Genomic DNA, 14,093 nt, shown 5'->3' with positions numbered 1-14,093 from the left:
TGTACTTACATACAGCGAATAAGTGGATGGTATTCGCTTAATAATCTAACAATATCGAGGAAACACATCATTGCTCATTTGCTGTTATTAATTGACGCAATGCCATTGAGTTTACCTATTTTGAAACGAAAACTGCCAGATGAGCCACAGCACGACTCGTGTACTGTATGTACATATTCATGTGTGCTAAAGCTCCACCTCAATAGGCTTTATGCTTCTATCTGATGCTTTCAACGCTGAGCTGCCATTACTCAGCCTTAATCAGTAAAAGAAAGTATGCTATCGAATCATCGTTCCATCATTCGTGTAATGAGGAAATTGAGCACAATGCCACTAGGGAACAAAGTTAAGCAAAATAACTATACGAGCGCAATCAAGCTAGCGGAGCTCAAATGAAAAAATTAGGAAAAATATTTTTGTATTATTGTCCTCATTGTGTGCTATTTTAGACCACTTTTGATTTTTTTTGTGTTCCTACAAATTTTTAAATAATTAATACTTTGCTAGGTTAATCGTAACTTAGCGAAACATTCATTCAGTGAAGACTGTTTACTGCTTACCTGGGCTTGTTTTTTTGTGCTTTAAAAATAATGCCGAGTAAACATTGAAAAATCGCTTGTCGTCACGTTAGCTGACCCGCTTTTTGAACTTTGGTCGAACACGGATAAATATTATTGAGGAATTATGGGCTATTTATGTGCTTTTTAGAGCCACCAAAATCATTTTAGATACTTACTCAGTTGCCGAAATTATTAAGATTTTGCTAGGTTAACTGTAACTTAGCAAAACATCCATTCACTTAAGACTTTTTTACTTCTTAGCTGGGCTCATTTTTTGTGCTTTTTATGTGCTTTAAAAATATTTCCCAGAAAACATCGAACAGTCGCTTGTCGTCACGATAGCTCACCCACTTTTTAAATTTCGGTCAAATTAAAGTGCATTCTATCAAAAAATTAGCGTTTTATCTTTCAAATGAGGTGAACGTTATTTTAAAATATTGAAATAAGGTTTTAAGTTTTTCTGTTGAGGTAGTAAAATCAGTACCTAGCACCCAGGCTCGATCCCGCCTCCGAGTGATTCTTGACAAAATTGTTTTAATTTTTATTTTTGTTAAAATTATAAACATTATTTTAATTTATGGTTTTATTTATAGTACACATTTATTTCACTTAATTATTTCAAGGAAACGAACATTTTTTGAATCTAATTTAAAAAAAAAATAATCACCCCTATGCTGTAATCCGTCGTAGATTCGATTTTGCTACGAATCTTAAAATTGGTATGCTGTAATCCACGTTGCCGTATCGTAATTTCGAAATTCGTAGACCATCTTCGAAATTCGTAATGTTGGTATGCCTGAATCCGACGTAGCTGTAATTTGTATGTATTTGTCGGAAATTTTCTACGAAGAGCAACTGGTGTCGGAGCGAAGCGAATTCTTTTAAAATATCAATAAAATAAAGTGTGGAAACGCAAAAATATGTATGTAAGTTGAAGTGTGAATAAAAAAAAATGTATTATTAAATGTTTACAAAATTATCAAGTCGACAATCACAACAAATCGCTCGCAATACGAAAAACTGGTGGAATGCATGAGCGAAAGGCCGGACATTGCCCGAGGCTTTGTAAAAGTAGTTAAAGAGGATGTGGTGGAATTTTGGGAAAGCGTTGCAAGATTTAAAGCAGCACAATATTTAGTTGAATGGACGCCCTTAAAAAGAGGGAGCATATATTTATCATTTAAGCTAAATGGATCAGAACTGTCTCGTAGCAATCTCCTTTGTATATTAATGCAACAGTTGACTGCAGCATGTTATTCTTCCTGAGACAAAAGTGCACCGGCCACTGAATCCATTCTATTTTACTTAATTAAGGAAAAGTTTTTCAAATACGATTAAACAATTTTTTTTAATTTCGCTGTTCACTTGCGATTATATTTACTTTGATTTGTTTCTGTCAAAGCAGCTGATTAAGAACTTCGAATTTCACTATTTTAGTTGGCAACGCCGTTGATAGTTGCGATCGGATTAAAGCATACCAATTTTCGAATTTTCGGAACGGAGCTACGAATTCGTAACTACGAACTTTCGGATTACAGCATAGGGGTGAATAACTAAAAGATAAAAAAAAAAAAATGTTTGCTGGCCGTCGGATTCGAACCCACGACTTTGAAATAGCCCTTGTTATGTTGATAGAGAAAAGGGCTATCCATATGAAAAGTTAAAATTTACTCGGCGATATAAACAAATATGGGAACTTCAGTTAGTACACGCTGTGTCCGTGGCAGCATTGACGGGTTTTCCTTCGCCGCATTTTCTTAATTTTCTTTTAGTTGTATTTTTTTGTTTTTTTATTGGTGTAATTATGGTTTTCAATTTTGTTTCAATAACCACATGTAGTTTTAAAAATTTTATTTCGCCTATATATTTACAAAATTATAACAAATAAAATTAAATATTGCTCATAATTATTACTGAACAATGGAAAAGTTGTTTTCGTCTGGCGGGACGATTATTTTAAGATGTAAATTATTTTTTTACGTGGTTCTAGGATTTAGGGTTGCCAGATGTTAGCAAATCAAATTCCAATAATCGAGCTCGGAGATATTTGGGTTTAATTTCGTGAAATCGGCAGTACATGTACCCGATTATATTAAGGGAAAACGTGGGACATAAATCATTGTCGTCTTGAAATAAAGTTCACGGGAGACGAGCAAAATAAAAGTCACATAAAACGAGACGAAAAAATAAATAAAAGTTCCACATAATTATTATGAGAAGACGTAAATCATTTCCGTCTTGAAATAAACGTCCCACGAGACGAAAAAAAAATAAAAGTCCCCCATAATTATTATGAGAAGACGTAAAAAATCTCGAGGGTCGAAAAAAGATATTTCTCGTAAATAAGACGAAAAAAATTTATCTTAAAACAAGGCGACGTTTTTTGATATGAAAGATTAGGATAATGATTATTTTGGGTCTCGGTATATAACTACATAAGTGAACTTTTTTTTATTTAATACAAACGTTTAGACCCATCGGTCGTCAAGGGTTAAGATTTGAATTGCAAAAATGTGGAAAATCATATGCCAATCAATAAAAAATTACGTTTTTTTTTTAACTAACCTACTTGTTTGGTCATAATTAATTTTTGCCACAAAAATGGGTCAACTTACTCCACGTGGAAAGTTGTTAGGCATACTAGTACTCGCATCAAGCGTAAGAACCGTAAGTTTGGTGTGATTCCTAGCCGTGGAAATTGAAGGAAATTATAAAAATATTGAGATTCTTTTGGCGTCACATACGTGGCAGCGCAATGGCGGTCTGGCTTTTGTAATTTGTATAAAATTTTGTATGACATATATATTGTACATATATATATATATATATTGTATGTTCATATTCCTTCCAAGATTAACTACTTGTATTCCTTACATTTCCTTTTAACACTTTAAAAATTCATGCGCTATTAAATATGTTTACATACCGGTTACCTAGCACCTAATACAGCACTTTGTTTAAAATTGTATGAATGACATTATAAATTCAGAAAAACTACGAAAGTTACAAACTTTTCTCATTCTGATTTCTTTATTATTTGGAGTTGTTATACATATGTTAGGAGCGCAAACGAATTTAAATATAACTAAATGTGGGAAGACGTTGAGTACGACTGGAGGTAGGGTTGCCAACATTTTTTCATATATTTATTGTATTTAAAAATAAAATGCAAAAAAATATAGTACACTTCAAAAATATATAGTATTTTATTTTAAAGAGAAAGTAAAAACGCTTTTAAGTATACATCCTTTTTTTAATATACATCTTTGCACAGTTTTTAACAATTCCTTGTTAACTATTAAAGTATCTTGTGCTATATCACAATCAAGATTTGAATTAATATAAATCAAAAGTTATTTTTATTTTATGATTCTATTCATAAACTAACTATGACCTTTTATTTTAAAGAATATTTCTTTTTAATATTTTTATTTCATCATTTTAATACATATTTTTTCTTACAAATTACTGAAATATATTTATATTTATAACTGAAGAAATATAGTATTTTTGACGTACTATATTTTTTCTAACAGTATATAGTACGCAGACCAAAAAAAAAATAGTGCAATATTATATGTTATAGTACGGTTGGCAACCCTAACTGGAGGATACATACAAATGTATGTATGCTCATACATAGAAAATAGTGACCGATATAAAATCCATCATCTCAACGTTAACGCTTCATTTACAAAAATGTTCGATTTGCTCAAAGGTCGTGGTCGCAGTGTGTTCTCCTCTCGCGATGCCGTCATTTACCTATTCAATATATTTCGATTGGTGGGCGTAAATCCCCAACCGAATTTTCGCATCTTGAACTTCCTGTATGGGGGAATATTAACATTTGCCGCTGTTTTTTATTCACCGATAATGTTAACCCTTAGTTGGATGCGTTATAGGGATATTCTATCGATGACAGAGATACTTATGTGTATACAGACTAACGTGAATACGTTTGGCTTGCCGTTTAAGAGTACCATGTTAATATTGTCCTTGGCGCGACTACGTAGCGTTGAACCGTTGTTAACTGAATTGGATGCACGCTACACTGAAGCGAGGGATAAGGCCAAGATACGAAGCTGCGCAATCATAGGCAACCGTTTTGTATTTTTCTACACTCTGGTCTATATGATGTACGCAGTTTCGTGGATGATATCAGCAGTGTTGCGGGGCCATCCTCTATTTGCGCTATGGATACCCTATGTGGAATGGCAGAGATCGACATGGGAATACTGGTTACAGTTTAGTTTTGATTGTACTACGGCTTTGGTCATACTTTTCCACCAAGTGCTCAACGACTGCTATCCGGTTGTATACATTAACATTATACGCACGCAAGTACAGTTGCTAGCGAATCGGGTAAAACGTTTGGGAACTGTGGCCAATAAAAGCCAAGAAGATACAAACGTTGAGTTGAAGGAGTGTATTATTTCACACCAGGATATTTTGAGGTTAGTTTTTGAAAACTGAGTGTAGTTATTCATTTGATGAAGTATGGCCATTTAAATATTGATTTCTATCATTTCAGATTGGCGGGAATTGTAAAGCCAATAATATCTGTCACTATGTTTGCCCAGCTCTTAATTACTGCAACAATCCTGGCCGTCACAATGATAAATATATTTATTTTTGCCAAAGCCACTTCCAGAGTTATCTCCATCATCTATTTGGTGAACATTTTTCTACAAATTTCAACGACTTGTTACTTTGCCTCTTGTTTGCAAACCGACTGTGAGCGGCTTTCAATGTCTATTTTCCATTGCAATTGGGTAGCACAGGATAAACGATTCAAAAAAATGCTACTTTATTTTCTACAATGCTCGCACGAAAACATTCCTTTGTTTGCGATGAAATTAGTGTCAATTGATCTGTCAGTAATCGTATCGGTAAGTGGGAGTGTATACTTCTCGGTTTAAGTAGTACACGTGTGCTCATTTAAAATCTCTTTTCAGATCGCCAAGTTTTCATTCACTCTCTACACATTCATCCAAAAAATGGGAATTGACCGGAGTTTGAAAAATTGAATAATACGAATTTACAAAAATTTATAGTTACTGCACAGTTCGAGGCAAAGGCAGCTCATTTTCGCGTTCATCATACGCCCCGGTAATAAAAAAAAACCATTTGCCCTTTAGAGGCGGCTTAAAATTGTAGGCCCCTCCATCTTGTGTAACAACATCAAGACGCACAACAAAAATTGGAGCCCAGTTATAACATAAGATTTCTTAAGTCGATTTGAGTGAAAAAATTGGAATTATTTTTCAAGAAATATGTACATTAGGGAGGGTCAATTTGTTCTTAAACAAAAATAAGCGAGTTTGTTTCGGCGGCTGAAGTATTCTACTTGCAATTCTGAACAAAAAAAAGTCCACGAAAGCATAGCTCTTAAAAAGATTTCGAGCCTCCTTATTTTAAATTTTAGTAATTGACTACTAACCACTTTATCTTTTATATTTGGTAACATTTTTATTTATTTTTTGAATACAATTTATGAATGTCGATTTTGCCTATGAGCAATTGTGCGAATTTTTCAAAGCAAAGAATTTTTCACTGTCCGTTAGTTTCGTGTTATGGCAATGTAATGAATGCTGGCGAAAATAAAGATATAATACAGGCCAACAAAAATTTAAACAATTTTGGTGCCGTAAATGTTAAAGCTGTTTTTAATAGACCTATTTTGTGGTGATTCGTGATCCGTGGGTATAAAGTTTTCATTAGCTCGAGATTTTGAGGAAAACGTGATCAAAGGCATTTTTGAGAAGCCTTTCGACTACACCCCCCGAAAATGCCATCCCTGATGCCTAACCTGAAGGTCACCTATAGTTACGGTGACCATTCGTACCGATTTTGGTGGGACAATACCGATTTTGAGAAAATTGTCTCTCCGAATATTTTTTAAAGTCGTACGCGTAAGTAAGTACGTGTAAGGGTCGCTATTTTTCCTATTTGTACCGATTAAATCCAATTTTCAGTGTTTTAGTTAAAATCCATTTTTCGGAATAAGCTGACAGAACTTTCGTTATCTCAAAGAACATAGAATATAATGGAGCCGCAAACATAGGCAGCATCTTTATTGTCTATGATCTTTGGTTATGTTTTATTCTGTCAAACTGATACTCTCGCTATATTGCAGTATATTATATGTACACATTTTTGCGATCAATTTTCAGAGTTTTTTAACTTTTTTTGTTTTTAATAAAACTGTAACAAAATGGTATGTTCTCATTCGATGCTTCAGAAACAGGGACGTGAACCGGTTTTGAACCGAACCGGTTTCAAACCGGAAAACCGCTTTTTTCTATTAATTAACTGAACCGAAATTTTCCACAAATGTTTGATCCGAACCGAAAACTGAACCACTTTCCATAAAGGTTCGTTTCAACCAATTTTCAATAGATAAATTTACCCACTTTTTTTTTCTTTTTGTTAAACATGGTTATACCTACCACGTTTGTTTACCATGTGACAATATATAATGTAAAGGCAACCCATCTCATTTGACAGACACTTGACCCTTAACCTTGCGCTTTGTTGCACTTGACACTGGACACTTAAACTTGCACATTATTTTTTTGTTTTTCGAACCGTTGAACCGAACCGAAACCCCGGTTCAAAGACCAAAAAAGCCGCTTTGACGAAAAAGTGCAAAAACGGTTCGAACCGCTGAACCGAACCGACCAAATTTTTCATCTGGTTCACGTCCCTGTTTAGAAATGTTCCGATTTTTGTTCACAGAAATTTGGTGACCGTGTCAAATGTGTTATTTTGTATTTGGGGATAATACAAATTACTACCAGTGACTATAAGGTACTTGTGCAGTAATAAGTCTTTCAGAAGTAATTGTGAAAAATTTTAGCTATAATTAAATTTCAAGTAGAAAATTCTATCACCTTGTGTTTAATTGCAATAGGTATCAAACTTCGCCAAAATCAGTTTTTGATGTCTCTAGAGCTTCTCAAATATTGCCAAAAGCGCGATTTTTTGACACTTTGACAAGTAAAGCGAACATTAAATACCCGGCGCAAGTATTAAAAATAGTTTTTCACCTTTCCGGAAACTACACCGCGGAAACCGCTACATGATAAACTGGGCTGGTTTTACCCCTATTTCAAACATCTTCGATAGAACGCTCAGTTGGACATCATGAGATAAAATTATCGTCGTTTAAAGTACAAAACCGCGTATCGTCATTCTGCAAAACCGCGTAACTGACATTGGCTGCCAAAAATTGGATTTGCTCACACAAGATCTTGGCTCAATCCTTATCCATTTGTCCTGAAATATACTAGCCAGAAATGCAATTGCTTTATAAAAGGGAGAACCATTTTGAAATATGACTGTTTTTACTCTCTATAAAATAATTTATGCAACTTCACATAAGCGGTTTTGCATTTGCTGATACGCGGTTTTGCACTTTAAACGACGTTATATAGTTATATGTGTGCGGTATCACGCCCATTTTCCAAAATTCCATAATAATGTCACTTCTTTCCAAGGGACTGTTGTTAGTGTCAATTTTGAGTAAATAAGCGTACTTAAATTTCGAAATATCGAAGTTTCAAGCATATCTGAAGTTTACAGTTATATGAAAAGTGGGCGTAATCTTAGTCCGATTTCAATAATTTTCAACGTTTTGCTTTTATGTGGCAATCACAATAACCATGCCGAGTTGGTATAAATTCGTATAACGGTCACCGAGATACATATATGTGATCATACGTGGGCGGAGCCATTTTCAAAAATTGTATCATAAACGCATTTTTTTGGTAATGAATTGTTGCAAGCATCAATTTCGTGTAAGTGTTTCCGGGATTTCGATTTCCTCGCGGTAGGGCGCAAATCCATCAGCTATTATCGTGATGTTATGCCTGCTTGGTAGCGCCAGCTTCCAGTAAATACCTGTTTTTGATACTATTTTTGTATTGAGGTTGTTCACACTTGCCTGGTTATCACATTATGTGGTTATATTTTTTACTCAGTTTACAACAATAAACTACACTACACAATAAGAATTTTAACCAGATAGCCTTGTGAATTAAGGTGACGATATAGAGAAAGCTCGTCAATGTTAAAATATTGAAATTGTATAGGCAGTTTTGTGAATAAAAAATGCAACAAAATTGCTACTTCAAGAATTACGTTTTCATGTGGATGCAATTTACGCTGTTCAGATGAAATAGCAAAAGCAGTAAAAACGAAATGCCGACAGCAAAGTTTCTGCTGAAAGTGAAACTTGCCGCCAGACTAAAGTTCATACATGCATACATAGTTACATATTCTGAAATACATAAATTCTGTCAAGTTAAAAAGTTTTGCGAAAGTTACTTTTGCACAGCTTCGCCAACTGTACGATTGACTTTGTAACCGTCTTGAAATCGTGATTTAATTGTTGGCGCATACATTTTCAACATAAAAGCAAAAGAAATTCATACAACTTTTCGAACAATTCAAATTTTAAAATATTTTGCACTTTCGCTGTAACTAGTACTGCATTTGTGCTTTGGGTTTTAGACCTCTAAAGTTCTAAAGTTAATAATTACAAGTAGCAACTATGTATGCACCGTCTTGTTTCGTTTTTTGCAAAGCTGGCTTGATGGTAAAAAATTGTCATACAAAAGAACGCCTGATAGTCATACATAAAAGTGGCCAATATGTGCCAGTACTTGATTAAAATTGATTTTCAATATATAAAATTTTGTTTTCAAAAATGTATCCAAAGGCTCGTGGAAATTTATCATATGACATAGTTTAGCACTTTATTATTGAAGTGAAACTTCTTTAGCGGCGGTTGGTTGGTTGGGAGTAACTTGGCAAATTCAACGGAAATGGTGCAACGGAAATTGTACACGGAAATGGTTGGGGCTCAAGCAAGTGTATGCACATGGTATTAATTTCACAAAAAACTTGCAAATAAAAGGTTAAAGAATAACGATTAGAAAAAGACCAATACGAGAATAGAAGTAAAGGTGTGTACATACATATGTAGATAGAGAAAAGGACAAAGACAAAGGCAAAAATAAAAACAAAAACAAAGATGCGTAAAAAAAGGCAAAAATGATTTAAACACTTTACTTATACAAAAGCAAATGTGATAGAGGAAGAAAGAATAAAATAAATCTGTGAAGTATTTCGTGATTTTAGAGATTTTCGGAATTCTCGGAACTTACGGATATAATAATCGATATATTTTTATCAATAAGGTTGTCGTATAGGATATCGATATTTTCGGAACTTATCGCTATTTTTATCGGTTTTGTTATAGAAATTTTTTTCGATTTTATCAACGAAATTTTTATCGATTTTGTTATTGACATTTTTTATTGTTTTTCTTATCAATAATTTTGATCGATATAAGTATCGATTCTGTTATCGATTTTCTTATCTATATTTTTATAGAATTTTTTTATCGATATTGTTATCGATATTCTTATCCATTTTGTCATCGAAATTTTTATCGGTTTTGCTATCGATTTCGTATTTGATATTTTTTTATCGAATTTGTTATAGATATTGTTGTCGATTTTTCTATCGATATTTAAATGGATTTTCTTATCTATATTTTTATAGATTTTTTTATCGATATTCTTATCGATGTTTTTATTGATTTTGTAATCGATATTTTTATTGGTTTTGTTATCGATATTTTGATGGATGTTGCTATTGATTTTGTTATCGGTAGAGTATAAAGATATAAATAATGATAAAGGAAAACAGAATAAAGCATATGTAATTGGAACCATCAGGGTGAAAGAGATAAACTTGTGTCAAAATATGTCGAAAAATCTTGGCGTCAAAATATGACATAGTGAAACCAGCCTTAAGTTCCACTTCTTCAGTGTGGCCTGGGCGCATTTACTTTTTGCACACTAAGTGATTAAAAACCATTCTCAACTCATAATCACACTCTCACCCAACTATACAACATATGCATATATATATACACATATAAACGATAGTCGTTTAAAAAAACTTATTTTCAGGACTCGTTTTTAAAAGAGTTGCCACCTATTTGAGAGCTTAAAATCAATTTAATTAATAAGTTTAATTTAACATTTTAGATAGGAGTCAAATAAACGAGGTAAGAACACCTAATTTCAAAAATACTTTGCAATAGGTTGCCACTAGTTTGAAAATAAAAATACATTTAATTAACAAGTTAAATGAAATATTGTATAGAAATTCAAAATCAATTTAATTAACAAGTTCAATGGAAGAGATTCAAGAAAGCTTCATTTGGAAAATATTTTTGAAAAGTGGTACGTAATCAAAATTGGTGTTAAACGAGAGATATTTAAGTAAGATTTATTCATAAAATATTTTAGAAAGGGTTGCCATCCGATTAGAAGTTTTACTTCAATTTAATGAGAGGTTAAATGAATTATTACAATGCGGGTGTCTAAGGAAAGAAGCTAAGAAAGTGTTTCTACAAAATATTTATGAAGAAGGTCCGTTTATGTTTAAAAAGTCAAATTTAATTTAGTTAATTAGTTAATTGTATTTTACATATTTGGTGTAAATAGTTTAAAATTATTTTATAAGAGAGTTGCCGCATGTAGTACATATGTACCCTGCAAAAAGTAACTGCTTTGAAATTTTCAGTAAATAAACAGTTTGTATATAACTTAAACGTACTAGTCCGTTCGAAGTATATCACTTCAAAATTGCTCACTTCGGCTGGTTTCGAAACAGTTTAAGGTTATGCAGTGTAGTAAATTCGGCACCACTTTGCATGGAAAAGATGTTTATCTGTGTTTGTAATTGGTATAATTTCTTGTAGGGTAATTGACTATTATCTATATATGTATGTATGTATGTATGCAAGCATTAGCTCAAATAAAGTTAGGTAGTTAAATATGCTATAAAGCGCTCAGTGATATTTCATGGACGAATTAAATTTTCGCTGCACTTACTTCATGCTTACCTCCCCCATTTCACCGTGTGTTTGCATCGTTACCCACACACACTTACGCAATTGTAAACGTCTGGTAATATGAGTGACGGTTGACAGCTGATCTACCTTGGCGTATGAGTTTTCATTTCTACTGAAAAGTTTCTGTCTACTTCTGCTTTTGTCACGCACTTAATATTCACACATTAGGAAGTGTAAGACAAATAGAAAAATAAATAAAATTTGTAGCTATTCACTTGTAGAGCAGTATCTATATTCGTGCACGTGTGTGGCACACATACATATCTTAAATATCCCAAAGTTATGATTTCGTCTGCGATTCGGTATTTGAGTGACATTTCTTTTGCGGTTTTGTGACTTGTAGACTGTACGTACATATATTATACCCATAGCCGAAAATATGTAAATGTGTTATAAATGTATAAAAATACATACACACGTAAGATGCTCTCCTGTATAACCTACAGTTAAGCAGATTTACTAGAGGCTCTAAACTTTTGCATTTTATTCATATTATCTTTTGTAATTTTTATAAATTGAAGTGTTTTCCCACATATATTTATGCATTCTTTTCCACCACTTTTAGAATTTACTTACGCCTGCAAATATTTAAGTAGTTATGTATCTAAAAAAAGTTACTCAGCGCTTTCGGTAAGTACTCAAAATTATCCTAGCTTTTTAATTAAAACTTTAGCCATGTCATTTTAAGCCACTTTTGCCGGAATTTTCCCTGGAATTAAATTAAGAAAAGAAATCATTTTGTCTTAAAACAGCCACACCATCACTTGTATGTAAAGATAGGTGTCACACAAACTGACGTACGTACGTAAATAATTATTAAGCAAATTTAATATTTTAATGTAAAATTTGTAAGTGCATGTTGGGGAAAAGTAAAAAAAGACCCTTTGGAAATGTAAGACACATTGTGACATGACTTTACTTTGACAAGGGTTCAACCAGGCAACAGCAGAAAAGGTTGTAAATAGCACGATGAGGTGTATACTGAACACTCATACAGTTAAAGTTTTAATCAATATTCTTTTACTGCTTTTATGCAATTCTATACTTATGTTTTTTTTAAAACAAATGTCTCCACAGAACATCAGATGGCTTTGGATTTTAGTACAAATTTGATATGAAATTCTAGCTTAACTGCAATACAGAGAAGTGTATGTTAATTAAAAGCTAATAAAAGAAGCTCTACGTGCGACAAAAAAAAAATAAGGAGTACACACGAAACAAATTTTAATGTAGGTTGCAGGTAGGCAGTACAACATAAAAAGAGGTTTTTTTTATAGTTCCTGAATCTCCCTTTTTTATTAAAAAAAAACGTTAATTTCGTACTTGATGCACTTAAAACATTAAAATCTAAAATTTAAGAACAATCTATTCTTTTCGGTTAAAATAAATTATTTTTTCAAATTTGAACATCGCTAATTTAAACAATTTCTATGAAAGTTGCCAAATATGTACGTAGGACAAAAAAGGGCCGCTCCATGATGTTGATATTTTAGGGACTACCCTAACCTGCATGCTTATTAAATGGCTTATAAATTATTTTTGTGCTGTTTGATACCCGTATTGTAATATGTCATTTATTTTATTAATTCAATTTAATAAAATTTTTAAAACAGGTGACAACCATCCTCAAAAATATTTTCGGCAGTAAACTTTCCTAAACCTCTTCAGTTTGATACCCATATTGCAATAATTAACTTATCTTATCAATTAAATTTAATTAAAACTTTCAAACAGGTGGCAACCTTCAACAAAAACATTTTCAGCCTTCTTAAACCTCTTCCTTTTGGCGGCCATATTGCAATATTTACTTGTTCTTATAAATTTACTGAAACTGAAATTTTTCAAACTCTCTATTTTTTTTCTTTCTATATTTTAAGTTAGACATCGGGGAAAACTGCATTCAATTCCATACATTGGTTTTCGAGTGATGCGCGTACATAAATACAGACAGACAGACAGATTGATTTGGCTTCTTTTGCTCTAATAAAGACACCCAATATTAATTTTTCTTTCTATAATGTACAGACATCGGCCTGTTACAGTTTATTATACGTATGTATGCTAGATTAAAAAGGTTACTCATACGCCATGGTTTAAAACAGAAAATATTTTCTTAACTATCAGTTGCCCCACAAACTTCAAAACAAACATAAAACCACAATTCAATTTAGATTTAAATCTCTGCGGGGTAAGCATGTGGGAGCCTTGAAATTCATTTTTATTTTTGTGAAAACTACATAAAAACCAAACACAAACGGATATTTTTTTCGTTACGTCTATCGATTTTTCATTTTTTGTTTTTCTATTTGCTATTTCGTTTGCTGGCTGAAAAACGCATTTAGTAAAAGTTTTTCCACAAATCATTCCAACACCAATTGACACCACATACCGGCATTGTTTAACCGCAATGCGGTAAATCGTTCCAAAACTCTGTAGCGCTAGCTGCAAGTTAAGTTGACTGGTTGTCATCATGAAATTAATTCTCTGAAAATGCAAATGCAAAATGATGCATAAAAGCATGGTATATAAAAAGTATGTACATATATATGAATATAAGGCCAATAGGCTAATCAGCTGTTTGTGAGGAATTAACGAAATTA

The 14,093-nt window shown here is 32.7% G+C and overlaps 1 protein-coding gene across 1 annotated transcript; it reads left to right on the top strand.

Moving 5' to 3' along the window:
- Positions 1 to 4,259: 4,259 nt before the first annotated feature.
- On the top strand, positions 4,260 to 5,958 carry LOC118754895 (odorant receptor 7a-like). Its single transcript, XM_036489766.1, has 3 exons — positions 4,260 to 5,014; positions 5,092 to 5,449; positions 5,516 to 5,958. Exons 1-3 carry the CDS (start codon positions 4,260 to 4,262, stop codon positions 5,585 to 5,587), a joined length of 1,185 nt encoding a protein of 394 aa, XP_036345659.1. The 3' UTR covers positions 5,588 to 5,958.
- Positions 5,959 to 14,093: the final 8,135 nt, after the last annotated feature.

Source organism: Rhagoletis pomonella, unplaced genomic scaffold, assembly GCF_013731165.1.
Source record: "Rhagoletis pomonella isolate Grant_MI unplaced genomic scaffold, Rhpom_1.0 Rhpom_scaffold_04869, whole genome shotgun sequence".
NCBI lineage: Eukaryota > Metazoa > Arthropoda > Insecta > Diptera > Tephritidae > Rhagoletis > Rhagoletis pomonella.
Note: the sequence above shows the minus strand (reverse complement) of the source record. Positions and strands in the feature narration are given on the sequence as shown.

What these genes read in the sequence shown, in the direction of transcription:
- LOC118754895 (XM_036489766.1), top strand. Translation starts at nt 4,260, where the DNA reads ATGTTCGATTTGCTCAAAGGTCGTGGTCGCAGTGTGTTCTCCTCTCGC. An exon ending in TCACACCAGGATATTTTGAG is followed by an intron (nt 5,015 to 5,091) that starts GTTAGTTTTTGA and finishes CTATCATTTCAG; the next exon opens with ATTGGCGGGAATTGTAAAGC. An exon ending in ATCTGTCAGTAATCGTATCG is followed by an intron (nt 5,450 to 5,515) that starts GTAAGTGGGAGT and finishes ATCTCTTTTCAG; the next exon opens with ATCGCCAAGTTTTCATTCAC.